This window comes from Budorcas taxicolor, chromosome 23 (genome assembly GCF_023091745.1).
Source record: "Budorcas taxicolor isolate Tak-1 chromosome 23, Takin1.1, whole genome shotgun sequence".
In the NCBI taxonomy this organism is placed as follows: domain Eukaryota; kingdom Metazoa; phylum Chordata; class Mammalia; order Artiodactyla; family Bovidae; genus Budorcas; species Budorcas taxicolor.
In genome coordinates, this window is record NC_068932.1 from 11,456,497 (window position 1) to 11,475,889 (window position 19,393).

General features: G+C 36.0%; 1 protein-coding gene across 1 annotated transcript in view; it reads left to right on the plus strand.

The window, feature by feature from the left end:
* The window catches only part of KIF20B (kinesin family member 20B), a 75,864-nt gene that overhangs the window by 41,323 nt on the left and 15,148 nt on the right, over window positions 1-19,393 (plus strand). The window contains exons 20-25 of the mRNA XM_052660950.1: window positions 124-262; window positions 3,998-4,117; window positions 6,072-6,132; window positions 14,491-14,616; window positions 15,465-15,592; window positions 17,192-17,347. Of these exons, the coding sequence (XP_052516910.1) occupies window positions 124-262; window positions 3,998-4,117; window positions 6,072-6,132; window positions 14,491-14,616; window positions 15,465-15,592; window positions 17,192-17,347 (730 nt within the window). The remainder of the gene's footprint in view (window positions 1-123; window positions 263-3,997; window positions 4,118-6,071; window positions 6,133-14,490; window positions 14,617-15,464; window positions 15,593-17,191; window positions 17,348-19,393) is intronic.

The following is a 19,393-nucleotide window of genomic DNA, read 5'->3' on the forward strand; positions in this document are numbered from 1 at the left end:
CTCATTCATGCTATGGACATTCCAAGTTTGTGAAAAGATCTAATTTTGTAGATTACTAGTCACACATATGATCCTAAGTGATTAGTGATATATCACTATAGGAAAGTGGTTTTTTCTTTTTAGGTTGAAAGAGGAGCTCTCTGCAAGCACTGCTCTTATCCAGAATCTGAAAGCTGATCTCCAGAGGAAGGAAGAAGATTATGCTGAGCTCAAAGAGAAACTGGCCGATGCCAAAAAGCAGATTGAGCAAGTACAGAAAGAGGTTAGCTATTTGAAAAGTTGTGTGGCCAGTTAAAATGATAATCATTGTTTTCCTTATATATCATGTTTAGACACTAGTTTTAGTATTGACGAGAACATTTGTCAACTCCCTAATTTTTTTTAAATGATGAGAACTAGTATTTCACCAAAAATTTAGTCAGCTTAAACAAACTGAAAAATGTCTGATAGTAAGAAAAAATATGTGCCTTCTATAAGATTAGAACCTTTTTTTTTTCTGTAAGGACTAAGCTCAAGTCCCCCAAAAAGTAAAAAGTAAACTTCTGTTTGCAGGTTGTATGTAGGAGAGTATGTAGTGCAGTTGTAACAAGTTTTTATTATAATTTGATATTAAAAATAGGAAATACGTTCACATGGTTCCAAAGTTAAAATACATGAAAGTATATATAGTGAGGGGAAAACTGCCATCAAGCTTCCCACCAAGGAATCAAATGTTACCAATATTTTTTTTCTTCTCCGTCTTCCTCTGTTGTTCCTTCCTTCTCTTCCTGTTAAAAAATGGAAACCTCCAATAAACACTATGTGAACCTCGTTTTTCTTCACGTAGTGTATCTTGGCTGTCTCTCCATCTCAAGATATAAAGAGTTTCCAGATGACTTTTTTAATGACTAGGAACATGTATTTATGGTTAATGAGTCCCCTATTGTTGAACAATTAAGGTGATTTCCAGTTAATGATGCAGTGATGTTGTTTTGAACTTTTGTAAGTCTTCCTGTGAAATAAATTCCTAAAAGTGGAATTTATGAGTCACTGGTTTGTACATTTTGATATTTATTATGCTTTTTAGAGATTTTTCCAATTTACTCACCAGGACTAATGTATAAGAAAGTATTTTTCTCTATACTCTTATCCACAAGGTAGTATTTTATCATTATTTCTTTGATATCTGCTAACTTGACATGTAAATAGTATATCTCAACTATAATTCTAACTTGCATATCTTTTAATTAGAATGAACTTTTTTTGGTTTACAATTTTTTTTTTTTCTCCTGTGGTCTGAGTATTCATATTCTTTGTTTTAGTTTAGTTTTTTTTTTAAATTGTTATTGCTTTATGGGAGCTTATTATATATTTAGGAAATTAACTTTTTAAGGTATTAATTATGGATAACCCCTGTAACCTGACCCCTATCTTGCCATTTTTCTTGATTTTGATTATGGTGCTTTTTTCCCTTTGAGCAATTTATTTTTCTTTTATGACTGCTATATTTTGTATCATAATTAGACTTTTTTTAAAAGTTGAAATAATTTTAAATATTTTTCATTACTTAGAGTTAGTTACAAAAGAATACTTAAATGCTAAGGTCTGAAGAATATTCACACAGCAGATGTTTGTGGGTCTCATCCATTTTTTGTTTCCTATCCCCAATGAAGTTACTATAATGAATGTTTTGTATTTGTCTTTTTTTAGATCTGTTAAAAATGTAAGTTAAACTATATATATATAATTTCTACACATTGATTGTGTTCTGAGACATTGTCCACATCATATTCGTGAGAGTCATTTATGTATGGTTGTAGTTAATCACTTTCACTGCTGTGTAATATTCCAAAGTGTGTGTGACTATACAATTTAGTTATCTATTCTCTTGACCATTTAGATTGTTTTCATTCATTGCTCTTAGAAGAGTGATGCTATTTTAAACATGGCCCTAGGTATACGTGTACAAGAATTTGTAGAGCATGGGGTGGAATTGTTGGGTTAGGAGATAAAGGGGTATCTTACGGTTTTGAGTTGTATTCCTCTCAGTGTCTGTTTTTATTCACTATATGTCTGTTCTAGTTTTCACTCTGTGAAATACATTCGTTCATATTTTCTTTTAATTTTGCTGTCCTTTTAAAAATTACTGTTGTGTTGGATTTCTTTATTCTTGTGTCTGATTCTTTTTAAAAAAATTTTTGTTTATTTATTTGTTGTTGGCTGTACAGTCTTCATTGCTGCACGAGCTTTCTCTAGTTTCCATCAGTAATTCTTTACCACTTCCCACCAGGAAAGCCCTTGGTTCTAATTCTTATAAAATATATTGCAAATACCTTCTAGCTTACTTGCTGAAAGTCAGGCCTCCTCTTTCTATGAAAGCCAGTCAGTGTTACACTTATTTCTGCGATTATTTTTTCACTTAATTTTTTTCTGTTATCTCGATATTTATTTATTTTTTTGTTCCTCAGTACTTTTAAAAAGATTTAAAACTTTTTTATCCAGCATTTGAAGTCCTTGAATAATTTTTTTAGGTAGCATAAGAAAACTCACACTAATATAGCATTAATGTAAATTAAAAATCAGTGAAAAGAATGAGTGTGAACTTTTTGATCAAATAAATTATAATTTTCATGACTGTTAGGCCTGTACTGGTAAAGAGAAGCTCCCGCCATGACTTGGTAGATACCCTCCGTATCCATATATGTAAAATAGTTACTCTATGTGCTTGTATGTTTTTATTTTTATAAATGGGATCAACTATATATAAATACTGCTTTTAAAATTTGTTCTAATTTTAAGATTTTTTTTTCATAGTTTTAGGTGGTATCTCTTTTTAAGTAATGTTTTATTGTGCATATGACTAGCATTACTCTCAAGGGCGAGAATTAAGAGTGTTTTCTGTCTTTCAAAATAGACAATGTATAATGTTAATGCTAATAATAATAGAAGCTTACTCTGGATTGATTGTTCTAAGTTTACATGTATCATCTCATTTAATTTTCATACAAATGTTAGGCATAGGGACTATTTTTAGCTTCCATTTTATGACTAGGGAACTAGGCATTGAGAGAGATAACTTGTCCAGTGTTAGAGCTAGGATGGAAACGGAAGCAGTCCTTAGGTGCATCTTGGTGCGATACATAGTCTCTATGTTATTGGCAGACAGTTTATTTCTGTAAAATTGATGAAGATGGTGTTTATTAGTGGAAGTCCCTTGTTTTTGAACACAATAAGATAATATATAAAATTAAATTTTATTAATGTATGATTATAAAAGGAATATATGTTTATTATAGTAATTTTGGAACATACAGGAAGCCGAAAAAGAAATGTAAAAATCACCTGAAACCAAAGAACTACTATTATTATGGTATCTCCATAATTTTTATGAAGGGGAACTTTGTTCAGTTAATTTCCTTCGGTTTATGAGATCCCTAGCTATCTTGAAAATTGGCCTAAAAATGTACTTTGATTACATGTTTTCTATACTTATCCCTTTCCCTTTCCCTTCTCCCCTCTCCTCCCCGCTTTTCCTTTAAGATTTGCATACTAATTCAAAGTGCTTTTTGATTTCTTTAATAGGTTTGTAGGATTAAGTTTGTAGGATTAGCACCAAAAATCAATTGACCTTCCCTTGCATGGGTATCTTTTGATCTTGTGATTGTTCTGTTTTCATCCTCTACATGCCATTATTAGCTGTTAAGTTATTTCTTATATTACTGGATCATATTACTTAATAAATCTTGGAAATCAGATTCAGTATTTTTCCCCTAGAGTATCTCTATTGATTTTTCCATGATAATAATTTCCCTCTTGCATGCATGGGACTATTCTGAGTCTTTTTTAGTAGTATTCACAGAGTTTGAGATTCTGATAATTTGAGTTACATCATGTATGTTGGAATCTGTAATTTTTCTAATGCTCTTAAAAGGACATTAATCTTTGAAACAGTGGCCTTGAATTTTAAACAACAAAAGCAATTAATATTTTTAGAAATACTTAATTTATTACTTTGTAGGTCTCTGTAATGCGTGATGAGGAGAAATTGTTGAGGATTAAAATTAATGAACTGGAGAAAAAGAAAAACCAGTGTTCTCAGGAAATAGATATGAAACAGCGAACCATTCAGCAGCTTAAGGTAACAGTTTTGTTTTTAAAGATGATTTCAGTAGATTCTGGTGGTATATTTTAGTGTTTAATTAAATGTATATATATATTTTTTTAAGTAAGAAATGGATAATCTGAGGATTGTAACCTGGGAGACAGTCTTTCAGAAAGCTCTTAGGACTGTTCTACCCATTAGAGGTCAAAGCAAAGTTGCATACTTTTTGAGACAAAGGGTTATGCATCAAATGATATATTGTTGACAATTTACAGTACTCAGATGTGCAGTATAAAGTGAGTAGGGGGTAATCATAGCCCTTTGACCATAAGAAGGAGGGTTATCTCCTAAGGAGTTACCTTGTTGGCACCAGGAGAAAATAGCTTTTTACCATCCAGCAGGCATTCCTGTGTCTTCTAAGGAGAGGTTAATGCCAGTGCACAATGCACAGTTAAAATAGGGTGGGAGGCGGGCACAGAGAATTTTATGTTTGAAAAAAATTTTTTCTTCTCCTGCCTTAGAATGTTTATCACAACTCAGGACTCTTAGGTGGTAAACCCAGCCCAGTTGTCTGGTAAAGGTACCTAGAACAGCTGGGATTGCTCCAGAGATGCGTTTGCATTTGCCGTCAGGGAAGGGCACTGCAGCCCCAGGTTTAGGGGAGATTCCCAGGCCTTGGGGAGCCCAGTTTCACGGGGATCTCTTAGTCCGCCAGCAAGATCCCTGACACCTGCGGAACAAGAGTCACATTTTCAAGAGATGTTTGGAGGCCTTTAGGGGGAAAAAGCTGTTAAAATCCTGCTTTCAAGAAGACAAATTATTTCATGATTCCAACACCTTAGGGATCTTTAGGGGACTTTGAGGAACAGCTATGAGTACTTGGCGATAAATGATTTGAGCATCAATCCAAAGGAATGGTGAGGTGTCAAAACAGATGGAAATTTTGTTTATAGTGTGCCCTTATGTAACCAGACACCGACTAGGTTCCTTCCCTCACTGTCGGACCACCTTTGACCACCGCTGTTGTTTTCCCTCCGTTTCCGTCCCCATCTGCCTATCTCTGTCACTCTCCGTCTGCTTCTGTCCTGTCCGACCACCTCCACCATTCTCTCTTAACAGCCTGTGTTCTCAGCGTTCGGGTGTCTGGTCGCCCCCTTCCGCCACTCTCCTCTGTTTCTGTCCACCGTCCTTGTTCTCTGTTTCAGTTGTGGCAGTGCTGCCTGCATCATGCTACGTCCACCTGCGTCGCTTTCCATCTGCCTACTCCGCCTTTCTCCGTCTGCTTCCATACTGTCCGTCCACCTCCTGGGTTCTGTTTCCTTTCTGTGGGTCCCTCTCTGTAGTGCTGTTTCCGGTCTGTTTTGTCCCTGTCTGTCAGCCTTGGTAGCTCTCTGTGTTTCCGTCCATCTCTGTCCATCCACCTCCGAAGCTCCTCCCTCATTTTCTGTCATTGTCTCTGCACCATCCCTCCAGCTGCAGATGGAAGGTTAGGTTACCAGACAGGTTAAAACTAGAATTGAAGGATTTCCAGTGTCCATAAATTAACATTGCGTCTTTTTCAAACCTTCCAGCTACTTTCTACATATAGGGGATGTGGGGGCCCTATTTTTTTCTGCATCTTGAGTTTACTTGATAAGGAATTTAGTTATGGTTTACTTTGTTGTTCCCATTATTAAGTATATTTCTTCCCCTTTATGCTTTTTGTGTTGTGTAAGAGAACATACATGCTAGCTTAAAATGTTGAATGAAGAAAATGATTTGGCATTTTTTAGGTAGATTAAAGGTATAAAGTTGGGGGGGTTGTTTTTGTTTTATTTTTTCCTTTTATCACTCTCACCTTTACTCTGAGGTGAAACAAACTTGGAATCTTAAGACTTAGCCTTCTAGGAGATAGATTTCAAAGTTAATAATAAACCCTGTTCAAGTCCCTCTATTAAATATTGGCATATAATTAAGTTTCATTTGCATTTCATGTTCTTTCATTTTGCAGGAGCAGTTAAATAATCAAAAGGTGGAAGAAGCTATACAACAGTATGAGAGAGTGTGCAAAGGTCAGAAACAAAACTCTTCTTCCAGTACTAAAAAGACTGCAAAATAAGTAGCTAGAATAACAATTGGTTCATTTTCCTTTGAAAATTCTGAAGTAAAATAAGGGCAACATAAAATGTAACTTTATCAAAAGAGAAAAGCATTGATTCTCAAGAGTAACTTACTACCCTGAAATTTATCAATGAAGAGGGATTAACTTGGATCAGTAACTTGGATGTGAAAATATATGTCCCTACAGAATCTTATTTTTCCTACCCTTTTAGGCCATTGTCCCATAAGCATCTCATATTTCCATAATATTTTTGGAATTTTCCTTTATTTTGGCTCCTTTGTCACTGTTGGCAGGTGTGAATAGATCTTGGCTATTCTATAAAACATTCTTGGAACCAGAATATAGTTATTTTTATATTTTAATATTTTATTTCTTGGCCACATATTGAGATGTGTGGTGTAGGCCCATTTTGAGTACTCTTAATCTTCCATCTTCTCCGTTCTCTCTAAACTTTGATCCAGGCCACTTGTAACCTACATAGTTTCAGATCTTTTTGGTTTTTGCAATCTGCCCTTTCCTTTATTTTTTAATTATTTGTCAATTCATTTTCTATCATTTTCGTTTTCTAGGTAGTATTAATTGTATAAGGGTATTTTTTCTAAGTATGAAGGTGATGTGTAGCTTCCCCCTTTCTGAAACTCTTTTAAAACCTGGGCTTGTGTGATCTGTTCCTCTGGTTACTGCCTTTCTCTCAGAATAAACCTTAGCTGCTGTGACAGATTTCCTGAATAAGGCATCATTATCTTTTTTCTCTTTGTTTTCACTGCTGAGTTCTTTCACCTTTGTGATTTTAACTTTGTATTAGACATTCCCTGATAAGCAGAAAAGTACATTTTTAGCTCTTAAGGGTTTCCCTGGCTTGTCAGTTCAGTCACTCAGTCATGTCCGATACTTTGCGACCCCATGAATCGCAGCACGCCAGGCCTCCCTGTCCATCACCATCTCTCGGAGTTCACTCAGACTCATGTCCATCGAGTCTGTGATGCCATCCAGCCATCTCATCCTCGGTCGTCCCCTTCTCCTTCTGCCCCCAGTCCCTCCCAGCATCGGAGTCTTTTCCAATGAGTCAACTCTTTGCATGAGGTGGCCAGAGTACTGGAGTTTCAGCTTTAGCATCATTCCTTCCAAAGAAATCCCAGGGTTGATCTCTTTCAGAATGGACTGGTTGGATCTCCTTGCAGTCCAAGGAACTCTGAAGAGTCTTCTCCAACACCACAGTTCAAAAGCATCAATTCTTCGGCGCTCAGCCTTCTTCACAGTCCAACTGTCACATCCGTACATGACCACAGGAAAAATCATAGCCTTGACTAGACTGACCTTTGTTGGCAAAGTAATGTCTCTGCTTTTGAATATACTATCTAGGTTGGTCATAACTTTCCTTCCAAGAAATAAGCGTCTTTTAATTTCATGGCTGCAGTCACCATCTACAGTGATTTTGGAGCCCCCCAAAATAAAGTCTGACACTGTTTCCACTGTTTCCCCATCTATTTCCCATGAAGTGATGGGACCAGATGCCATGATTTTCGTTTTCTGAGTGTTGAGCTTTAAGCCAACTTTTTCACTTTCCTCTTTCACTTTCATCAAGAGGCTTTTTAGCTCCTCTTCACTTTCTGCCATAAGGGTGGTGTCATCTGCATATCTGAGGTGATTGATATTTCTCCCGGCAATCTTGATTCCGGCTTGTGTTTCTTCCAGTCCAGCGTTTCTCATGATGTACTCTGCATAGAAGTTAAATGAGCAGGGTGACAATATACAGCCTTGACGTACTCCTTTTCCTATTTGGAACCAGTCTGTTGTTCCATGTCCAGTTCTAACTGTTGCTTCCTGACCTGCATACAGATTTCTCAAGAGGCAGGTTAGGTGGTCTGGTATTCCCATCTCTCTCAGAATTTTCCACAGTTTCTTGTGATCCACACAGTCAAAGGCTTTGGCATAGTCAATAAAGCAGAAAGAGATGTTTTTCTGGAACTCTTGCTTTTTACATGATCCAGCGGATGTCGGCAATTTGATCTCTGGTTCCTGTGCCTTTTCTAAAACCAGCTTGAACATCAGGGAGTTCATGGTTCACATATTGCTGAAGCCTGGCTTGGAGAATTTTGAGCATTGCTTTACTAGCATGTGAGATGAGTGCAATTGTGCAGTGGTTTGAGCATTGTTTTGCATCTCCTTTCTTTGAAATTGGAATGAAAACGGACCTTTTCCAGTCCTGTGGCCACTGCTGAGTTTTCCAAATTTGCTGGCATATTGAGTGCAGCACTTTGACAGCATCATCTTTCAGGATTTGAAACAGCTCAACTGGAATTCCATGACCTCCACTAGCTTTGTTCCTAGTCATGCTTTCTAAGGGCCACTTAAATTCACTTTCCAAGATGTCTGGCTCTAGATTAGTGATCACATCATCATGATTATCTGGGTCATGAAGATCTTTTTTGTACAGTTCTTGTGTGTATTCTTGCCACCTCTTCTTAATATCTTCTGCTTCTGTTAGGTCCCTTATCGAGCCCATCTTTGCATGAAATGTTCACTTGGTATCTCTAATGCTCTTGAAGAGATCTCTAGTCTTTCCCGTTCTGTTGTTTTCCTCTATTTCTTTGCATCGATTACTGAAGAAGGCTTTCTTATCTCTTCTTGCTGTTCTTTGGAACTCTGCATTCAGATGCTTATATCTTTCCTTTTCTCCTTTGCTTTTTTCGCCTCTCTTCTTTTCACAGCTATTTGTAAGGCCTTCCCAGACAGCCATTTTGCTCATTTGCATTTCTTTTCCATGGGGATGGTCTTGATCCCTGTCTCCTGTACAATGTCAGGAACCTCATTCCAATGAGGTTCCTGGCTTCTAAAGTTCTATTTAAATACTGAATGCCATTTACTTAGGTATCTTACTGAGTTTTTAAATTGAGGTATACAAACCATAAAATTTACCCTTTAGAAGTGTACAGTATGGTAGGTTTTAGTATATTCACAAACTTGTACAACCACTACCACTATATAATTCCAGAGCATTTTCATCACCCTAGAAAGAAATGCTGTAGTGATTAGCAATCACTCTCCATTCATGCCTCCACCAGAACTCCAGTTTTTGCTTCTATCTTAACATAGGCATCTTCCCTCTGAGTGTATTTCTTCTCCCTAGCTGTTGCCATACAGAGTTCCCTTTTCTTACAGGGACACCAATTATGTTGAATTAGGGCCCACTGTGGAGAAGACGATGGCAAACCACTCCAGTACTCTTGCCTGGGAAATCCCATGGACGGAGGAGCCTGGTAGACTGCAGTCCATGGGGTTGCGAAGAGTCGGACATGACTGAGTGACTTCACTTTCACTTTTCACTTTCATGCATTGGAGGAGGAAATGGCAACCCACTCCATTGTTCTTGCCTGGAGAATCCCAGGGACGGGGGACCCTGGTGGGCTGCTGTCTATGGGGTTGCACAGAGTCGGACACGACTGAAGTGACTTAGCAGCAGCAGCAGGGCCCACTGTAATCCAGTAGCGGGAGTTCCCCAGTGGTTCAGGTATTAAGAATCCACCTGCAATGCAGGAGACATGGGCTCCACCCATGGGTTAGGAAGATCCCCTGGGACTTCCCACTGGAGCAACCCACTCCAGTATTGTTGCCTGGAGAACCCCATGGTCAGAGGAGCCTGGTGGACTGCAGTTCATGGGGTCGCAAAGAGTTGGACACGACTGAAGCAACTTTGCATTCAGGCATGCTAATCCAGAATGACCTTATTCTGAACTTGATTACCTCTGCAAGGACTCTTTTTCCAAGTAAGGTCATTTTCACAAGGAGTAGACATAATTTTTTCCTCTGACATCCTGGTGGGTATAAAGGAGTATGTCATTTTGGTTCACTTATTTATTCAGCTGCAGCAAGTCTTAGTTGTGGTCCATGGGATCTACATTGTGTCTTTGAGATCTTTTGTTCTGGTGCACAGCTTCTCTAGCTGTGGACACAGGCTCCACAGAACAGGCTTCGTAGTTAAGACATGTAGACTTTGTTGGTCCACAGCATGTAGGATCTTAGTTTTCTGACCAGGGATTGAAACTATATCCCCTGCATTGCAAGGCAGATTCTTAACCATTGGACCACCTGGTAAGTCCTATTTGTTGTTTTGATTTGCATTTCCTACTGATATTGAGCATCTTGTCTTCTGCTATTGGCCACTGGTATATCTTCTTTGCACAAATGTCTGTTAATGTCCTTAATGTGCTTTGCCTATTTTGGGCAAAAGTTGCCCCCTCTTGCCCCCTCAAACAATTCAGTTGGGTTGTTTGCCCCTCCCCCCAGTTGTGTGTGTGTGTGTGTGTGTGTGTGTGTGTGTAGTTGTGATTCATTTTGACGTTACCTATCTTGTTTTGATTGCTTATGCTTTAGGTATCATGTCTAAAAACCTGTTGCCTAATGTGAAGTTACCTCGGTTTTCTCCTAAGAGTTTTATACTTTTTAGCTGTTGTATTTAGGTCTTTGATTCACTTTGAATTAATCTGTTTGAGTATAATTTTATATATTATGTGAGGTAGATATCTAACTTAATTCTTTTTCATTTGGCGATCCAGTTGTCCCAGCACCATTTGTTGAAAAGATTGTTCTTTCTCCAGTTGCATTGTTTTGCATCTTTGTTGAAAATCAGTTGACCATACATGTAAGGATTTATCTCCTAACTCTTGACTCTGTTTCATTGTTCTGTATGTCATTCCTTATGCTAGTACCATACAGTATTGTTACTTAGCTTTTAGTGAGTTTTGAAATTGAGAAGTGTGAATTCTCTCACTTAAAAAAAATTAATTTATTTGGCTGCCCTGGGTCTTAATTGTGGCACTTGGGATCTTTAGTTGTGACATGCCAGCTGTTAGTTGTGGAATGTGGTATCTAGTTCCCTGACCAGGGATCGAACCTGGGGCCCTGGCAGTGACAGATCTTAACCACTGGACTGCCGTGAAATTCCCAATCACTGAGTATTTCTGATCCAGAATTTTACATGACATTTGTATGTCGTTTCTTTCCCAAGTTGATGCAGTGTCCCTTCTTTCCACAACCAACCTGTTCTCGAACATTATGCTTAAGCTTTTCCTCCTTGAAGCCTTGCTAGGATATTATATAGCTTTCAGTGATCCTCTCCCCTGAATGTTAAACACTTGATTGATTGATTGTCTGCCAGGCATTTATTTAGCTAAGATAATTCATAGCTGTCTTTAGATAGCTTTGATGAAATATCTAGTTCCTGTCCTTTTGCTGTATTTTGTGTTATTTGTTGCATATTTCTGGATTCTTTTCTTGAAATAAAGTTCAGTTATTGGAGGCTGTGACCAATATAATTATCTTTTTTCTTTTACTGTTTCTGCCTTTCAAAATAGATGGATAGCCATTAATGAAGTTATCATTGGTGTCTTGGGACTTTACTGATTGCTGTCTAGATACTTAGACTCCTTTTTTTGAACCCTCTAATTTAGAGCAGAAAATAGGATGTAAGAAGAACAGATTATTTGAATAAAATTGTGATTATATAGTCAATATAGTTGCATATCATGCTTTTTCAAAGGAAGAGTTTGGGGTAGAATACCAGTACTTCTTTAATCCTAAGAAAGAATTCTGTTTCATTAATTCTCCTGGTGGCTTATATCAGTGAACAGAAATACTGAAAAGTACTCAAAATGTTTTCTCATTGTTTTGTTTTAAGCTTACTTTATAGTAAGTATTTTAATATTTTAATATTTTGATATTTGTGTCATTTTTAGTGTTACTTTCAGTGCTGTGAGTTTGAGCTATGCATTTATAGATTCATCACCTCTGACATGAATAGTAGTCTTGGTAAGAGGTGTGGGAAGTGAGCCCTAGTACTGTGTCACCAGACAGTAAGCCAGTCTTTCCTCCTTATCCCTTTCAGGTAGGATTAGAATTATTTATAATCCATTATTATAGTAATTTTTTCAAGGGCCAGAAACAGTTTTAGTAAGGTTATAATAGCACAGTTGTTCCTGAGGAGCTGGTTTAAAAAACACTAGAAGTAAATATTTTGCTTTGAAAGTTTTTCTAGAAAAAATAATTACTTGAGATTTTCAAAAAAGTAAATTTGGGATTGAGAATTTATTGTTTTAAGGAGCTAAAAATTATAGTTTTAGTTTTGGTTTAAGAATATTAACAGTAAAATTTGTCAAATAGGGTTTTTTTCTAAATCCCAGTATATGTGTTTGTTACTACTGGTATACCTCAGAGATGTTTCAGATTTGGTCCTGTGCATGCATGCTAAATCAGTTCAGTCATGTCTAACTCTTCGCGACCTTGTGGAGTAAAGAGCCTACCAGGCTCCTCTCTCCATGAGATTCTGCAGGCGAGAATACTGGAGTGGGTTGCCATGCCCTCCTCCAGGGGATCTTCCCAACCCAAGGATCGGACCCAGGTCTCCCACATTGCAGGCAGATTCTTTACAGTCTGAGCCACCAGGAAAGCCCTTAGCACACATGCACATAGTTAAATGGCTTAAAACAATGCAAATACATTACCTTACAACTCTGGAGGTCAGAACTCTGAAAAAGGTCTAATAAGGCTCAAATCAAGATAATCTGCAAAACTGTGTTCCTTCTGGTTGCTTTAGGGGAGAATCTGCTTCTTTACCTTTTCCAGATTAAGACATAATAGTATTATGTTTAAAAAGACAGTGCTCACACCTAATTAAAAAATACTTTATTGCTAAAAAATGCTAACCATCATCTGAGCTTTCAGGGAAGTGTAATCTTTTTGCTGATAGAGTAGGGCCTTACGTTGATGCTGAAGACTGCTGACTGAACAGAGTAGTGGTTGCTGAAGATTGGGGTGGCTGTGGCAGTTTCTTAAAGTAAGACTGTGAGGAAATTTGGCACCTCAGTTGACTCTTCCTTTCATAAACCTGTAGCATGCTCTGCTGTTTGATGCCTTTTTACCCACAGTAGAATTTTTTCAGAATTAGAGTCAAGCCTCTTAGACTCTGCCACTGCTTTATCAACTCAGTTTATGTACCATTCTGAATCCTTTGTTGTCATTTCAACATTTTTCACTCAGAGTAGATTCCATCTCAAGAAACCACTTTCTTTGCTCATCCATAAGAAGCAACTGGTCATGTGTTCAAGTTTTATCATGAGATTGCAGCAGTTTAGTCGTATATTCTGGATAACTGGTAGCACCTACGTCAGCACTGGCTGCTTCACCTTACACTTTTAAGTTTGGGAGACAGCTGCTTTCCTTGAACCCCAAGAACTAACCTCTGCTGGCTTGAAACTTTCCTTCTGCAACTTCCTTACCTCTCAGCATTCATCACATGGAAAGAATTAGGGCCTTGCTCTAAATTCGCTTAAGTGAATGTTGTGGTTATTTTTGATTTCTCTATCCAGGCCACTGAAAGTCTCTCTATATCAGCAGTAAGTCTGTTTCGCTTTGTTATCATTTGAATATTCACTGGGGTAGGACTTTAAAGTCTCTTGAAGAACTTTAATTTGCAGTCACAACTTCAGTGTTTGGAACAAGAGGCCTAGCTTTTGTCTAGTCTCAGCTTTTGATATGCCTTCCTTACATAATCATTTCATTTCTAGCTTTTGATTTAAAGTGAGAGTTGTGTGACTCTCCTTGAACACTTCCTTTCACTTGAACATTTAAAGGCCTCTGTAGTATTATTAATTGGATTAATTTCAATATTGTTGTGTCCTAGGGAATCGAGAGGTCCACAGAGAGGGAGAAACAGGGAAATAGCTGGTCATGGGAGCAATCAGAGCACGCACAGTCTTCATGGGTTAATCTTACTGTCTTGCATTGTTGTAGTTCATAGTGTCTCCCCTAGAAATACAACAGTAACATCAGAGATCAGTGATCATAGGTCATCATAACAAATACAACAATAATGATAGAATTATTAAAATGTGATACAGAGGCAGGAAGTGAACAAATGCTGTTAGAAAAACGGTGCTTATAGACTTGCTTGATGCAGGATTGCCACAGACTTTGAATTTATAAAAAAACAGTGTATCTGAAGCACAATTAAATGAAGAACAGTAAAATAATAGTTTTATGATTTTTATTAATAGTTTAATTGTATTGAAAATGATTAATTTTATTTGAAAAGCTTTTCCATCTGTTTATTCTTACATTCATCTGTACATCAATTATTTATTTGATCCTTCATTTATGCCAGTACTGGTCTAGGCATTGAAAATATAGCAGTGAACGAGACAAAGTTTTGTCTATGTGGAACTCATATTCTATTTAAGTTAACTTAATTTTCAATATGGATATCTAGATGTAGATGTTAATAATTTCTAAAACGTTCTTTCTAAATTTTTAGATCTGAGTGTTAAAGAAAAAATAATCAAAGACATGCAAATGACCCTGGAAGAACAAGAGCAAACTCAGGTAGAACAAGATCAAGTGCTTGAGGCTAAATTAGAGGAAACCGAAAGACTGGCCAGAGGTAAAACAAGATTGCTTACATATTTCAAAGCATACTTTTTCATTTTCTTTCTTTTACTAGTTTGCTTTCCTTTTTAATGTGGTTTAATATTGATAATAATTTATAATAAGAAAGTATTTATTGTCTCTTTGGAATATCCTGTCACTTGTTATGTTTTACTGTGATGAAGATCGTTGTATCTCATTGAAAAAAGGAATCAGTACACTTTCATAGTAACTGGATGATTTGCTTGCAGTGTTCCCCAGAGGTTAAGAATAAACTTTCAACTTTTTTCACCTCTCAACAGCAATTGGTATCATCTGTATGTTTAGCTCAATAAATACTCTGATTCTGTCCTTCAGAATACCATCAAAGGGTTTTTGTTTTTGTTTTAATTTTTGAGAGCATGAGGTTTCCTGTATATTTGCACGCATTTGAACTGTATACTCAGAGCACTATTCAATGAGTTATTGAGAGGTTTTCATAGTTCTTGTCTAAGAATTTGGTGAACTTGTAGAATGGTCTGTGCTTATGTGTGTGTGTGAAAGTCTCTCAGTCGTGTCCAACTCTTCGTGACTCCATGGACTATACAGTCCATGGAATTCTCCAGACCAGAATGCTGGAGTGGGTAGCCTTTCCCTTCTCCAGGGGATCTTCCCAGCTTAGGGATCGAACCCAGGTCTCCTGCACTTGAGGTGGATTATTTGCCAGATGAGCTACAAGGGAAGCCCAGAATGGTCTCAGTTCTGTTTAGTATCTTGGTCTATGATCTGCTTCTGGGCTCTGCTGTCTGTATCCCATGCCACATACATCTCTGTGCAGTGTAACTTTTGCATGTAGTTTAAAAAAAATTTATATTTCCATATCAGAATTGGAAGAATGGAAGGAAAAATGCAAAGATTTGGAAGCCAAACACAATCAAAGTTCAAATAAAGAATTTGAGGATAACACAGATGTACTTAATACAAAACTCACTAAGCTTCAAGATGAGTTACAGGTATGATTTTTATCTACATGTGTAATTGTGTCTATATATTTATTATATTTCTCATAAGATGATTTAGTAAATATTTTATAATTAATTTAGATATGGATATACTCATAGCTGGGAAATGTTAGAATATAATTTCTCAGTACTCATTGAAATGACATGGGGAAGAGATTCCCTAGAATACAGGCTACTAAGTGCCAATGAAAATGCAGTGGTTGGGTCCTCAGTTTTACATATTTAATTCTTGTATCATCATGTCTTATGTCTTTGTACCTGTTTTTGTACTGTTTAAACTTTTAGCTCTGCAAGTACTGCTGTAGAGAAGAAACTATTAGGAAAATTATTTTGATTATTGTAAATTTAATTATTAAGCTGGAAAAGAATAGAATTGTATGTCTGAACATTGGAATACATTTGAAACTATATTACTACATTTGAAACTATATTACTACATAGAAGATAACCTGTTTTCTGTTTATATATTTTTCCATATTTACCTTTCACATACCATGCGTAGAATAGGAGATACAGGGCAAAGATTTTTTAATGGCACTTAACAAATATTATATAAAATTTTATATTTTATTTATTAGAAATTACAATCCAATGTAGTTTTGGCATTGAAGAAAGCATAGTAATGAGTTTTGAAAAGATTGCATCTAAATTATTTTCTTAAATTCAGGCTGTATATAATTAGATATTAAACAAATAAATACATTCCTTTCTTTTTTGTAATTATTAATTACATACTGAAGAATTTATCCTTTCCATTGTCAGAACCAAAAGCAGCTGGAGCAGAGTGGATAATCCATTAGTTATGAAAAAATACACTAATTACTTTGCGAATGTTCATACTAAGGAATACTGGTGTGTTTTGCATTCTAAAATAATATGATCATGTATCTTAGATAATAAACTTTGTAATTCTGTAATGGACTAGTGATAATTTATCTGGCACAGTGGATTTGCAAGTTTTAAAAACAGTAGATTTTTAAATACATAGCTTTTAGTGTAGTATTATTTTTGCTTCAGAAGAAGTTTTATGTCAGTTTTGAGTGTACAAATGAGATGTTTTTGAAGTTGAAGGATCTGTGGAAGCCTCTTTAAAATTTATTGATCAGCTGTATTTTCTATTCAGCTGTTCCTTATATTCTTCAATAAATATTTGTCCTGTTACACAAGTTACTCTTTATTTGACATTCTGTATACCTGGGAACATTTTATTTTTGGAATCACAGCCGGAAATGCCCCCTACAAATCAAAAATTTTTTTTTAATCTAGCATTTAAAACGACTTGGTTCTCTGTAATTCTTTCAGAAATTTTAGTTATTTCTTCTTAAGCTCACTGATGAAGGAAAGCTAAATGGATTTTATAGCGAAATTAAGTTTATGAATGAAATAACTATTTAGGAAAGCAACCAACAGTGTTCATTTTATAGTCTGAAATATACTCAAACTTTCTCATTATTTAAAGAGAAAAGCTTGTTTTAAGTTTTTGAAAAGGTGAAATGAAGAGCCATGGATTATATGGAAATGTTTACAAATGCAGATTTATTAACTGCTTTCGAAACATGTGATAGTTACTTGTGCTGTTTCTACATGTAGGAATCTGAACAGAAACATGAAGCTGAAAGAAAAAAATGGTTAGAAGAAAAAATGATGCTTATCACTCAAGCAAAAGAAGCTGAGAGTCTACGAAACAAAGAGATGAAAAAATACGCTGAAGACAGAGAGCATTGTTTGAAGCAACAAAATGCAATGGTTAGTAATAGTTATACTTTATCTGCTGTGTATTTTGCCTGCTTTCTTTGGCTGCTTAAATTTTTGCCTGGGATTCTTAGATTCTTATCAGTGTCTACATGGTTGTGTGGGTTTGGTTTTTTTTGTTTGTTTTTAAGGCAGTTTGTCTATTTGTGAGATGAGTTTTCTATCCCAGTTTATCTTGAGGTTCTTATTTTTGGGAAAATATTTCTCAATATCTAGATTCAGAACTTAAAAATATTTTCCTTTTGACTGCCGCAGGGTTATCCCTACTATAATGTAAAATATTTGCATTTTGAACTATAGATTCTGCTAACATGGTGTATGCATTTTACCTCATAAGCTGATTTCATCAGATCTTTAAAAAAAAAAATCAACTATATAGTTTCTAGAAGACTATAGGTAGAAATAACTTTCTGTTTTACTAACTATAGTTCTCAAGTAATTCTGTCTTATTAATAGTTTGTGTTTTTTCCTTCTATTTTAATCTACAACTTAGTCTCTTTGATACTCAGTCAGAAAAAAGTTCAAAGTCATCGTTGATCCTGAGAAGACTATTGAGTAATATATTATCTTTAAATGAAAAGATAACCTAACCGTAACCCTATTTATAGTAATAGTAACATGGCAGTATCACATTGCCATCTGTTGGCATTTCCTTTATGACAGAATTTTACTTATATCAGCTAAACTTTACTGTACAAAAACATTAATTTTCACTAAGTTAAAGAAGATTTTCCTACAGAATTTAAAAAATATTTTTTATTTTGAAATCACTTTATTTCCAGAAATGTTGCGAAGCTAGTACAGAGAATTTCTATATATCTTCTTACCCAACTTCTGATGGTAGAGCTTACATAACAACAGTACAGTGATCAAAACCAACAAATTAATATTATTACAATACTGATTGCTAAATTATGGATCTTACTAGAATTTCACCAACTTTCCCACTAATTTTTTTTTCCTGGATGTAGGATCATATCTAGGATACTGTGTTCCATTTAGTTGTCAAGTTTCCTTAGAGTCCTGACTCTGTCTTCTTTGTCACATGCCAAAGTATGTGAGACTAATACTTGTTATTACTACGGCACTCAGGTGGCAATATATTTCACTTCATGTACCAATGCCACCTGACTGGAGTTAGCTTCAGGAGGTGTTGTGTTGAGCAAGATTGAAATGCTGCATCTATCTTAACAGGAAATGCTGCTGCTGGTTCTGTTTCTGTCCATAGCCCATTCAACCTTCCAGACAGTAACAAGAGGCAAGAAGTAAAATCAGAGTTGTTGATTTTCATAGTTAGTCACTCCAGCCCCAAACCAGGAATGGGCCTACTTCTTTTCCTAATCATTGGTCCCTCTGGCAGCAATGCCAGCAAGTCAAGTAAACCTCCTTTGAATTTTTAGTTCTAGAGCAAACTAGCTTTCTCCTTTCTCCTATATATTTCTTTACACTTGTACCTAGGATGTGTGTCTGCAATATTTAAGAAATAAATTGTTGATTTTTAAAAAGCCTTTTAAACTGGAATACACACTACACAGTAAGTAAAAGAAACGTTGTTTAATGAATTATTATAAAGCCAGTCCCCAGTTAACTACCATAAGTTTAAGAAATATAACACTATTAGCATCCAAGAGACCATGTCTTCTCAATGATAATAACTCTTCTATCTTTTAATGTTAAACTTCAGTTTTGTTCATTTTTTAAAACTTTATATAAATAAACATACGTAGAATGCATTTTCTTGTGCCTGGCTTCTTTCACTTAGTATTATGTTTGTGAGGATCATCTATATTTGTTCCAAGTAGCTGGAGTTAGTCTCCTTTCATTGCTGAGTATTTCAGTGTATAAGTATACCACAGTCTGTTCAATTTAAAGTTGAAGATAAAGGGGTTGTTACTGTTTGGGGCTCTTATGAGTAAGATATCCTGTAAACATTTTTATATACTTTTCTTAGTGCACGTGTGGATTCATTTCTATTGCGTATATAGCCAAGAATAGAATTGCTAGTGGACAGGGTAAACATCCCTGGAGGAGGGGATGGCA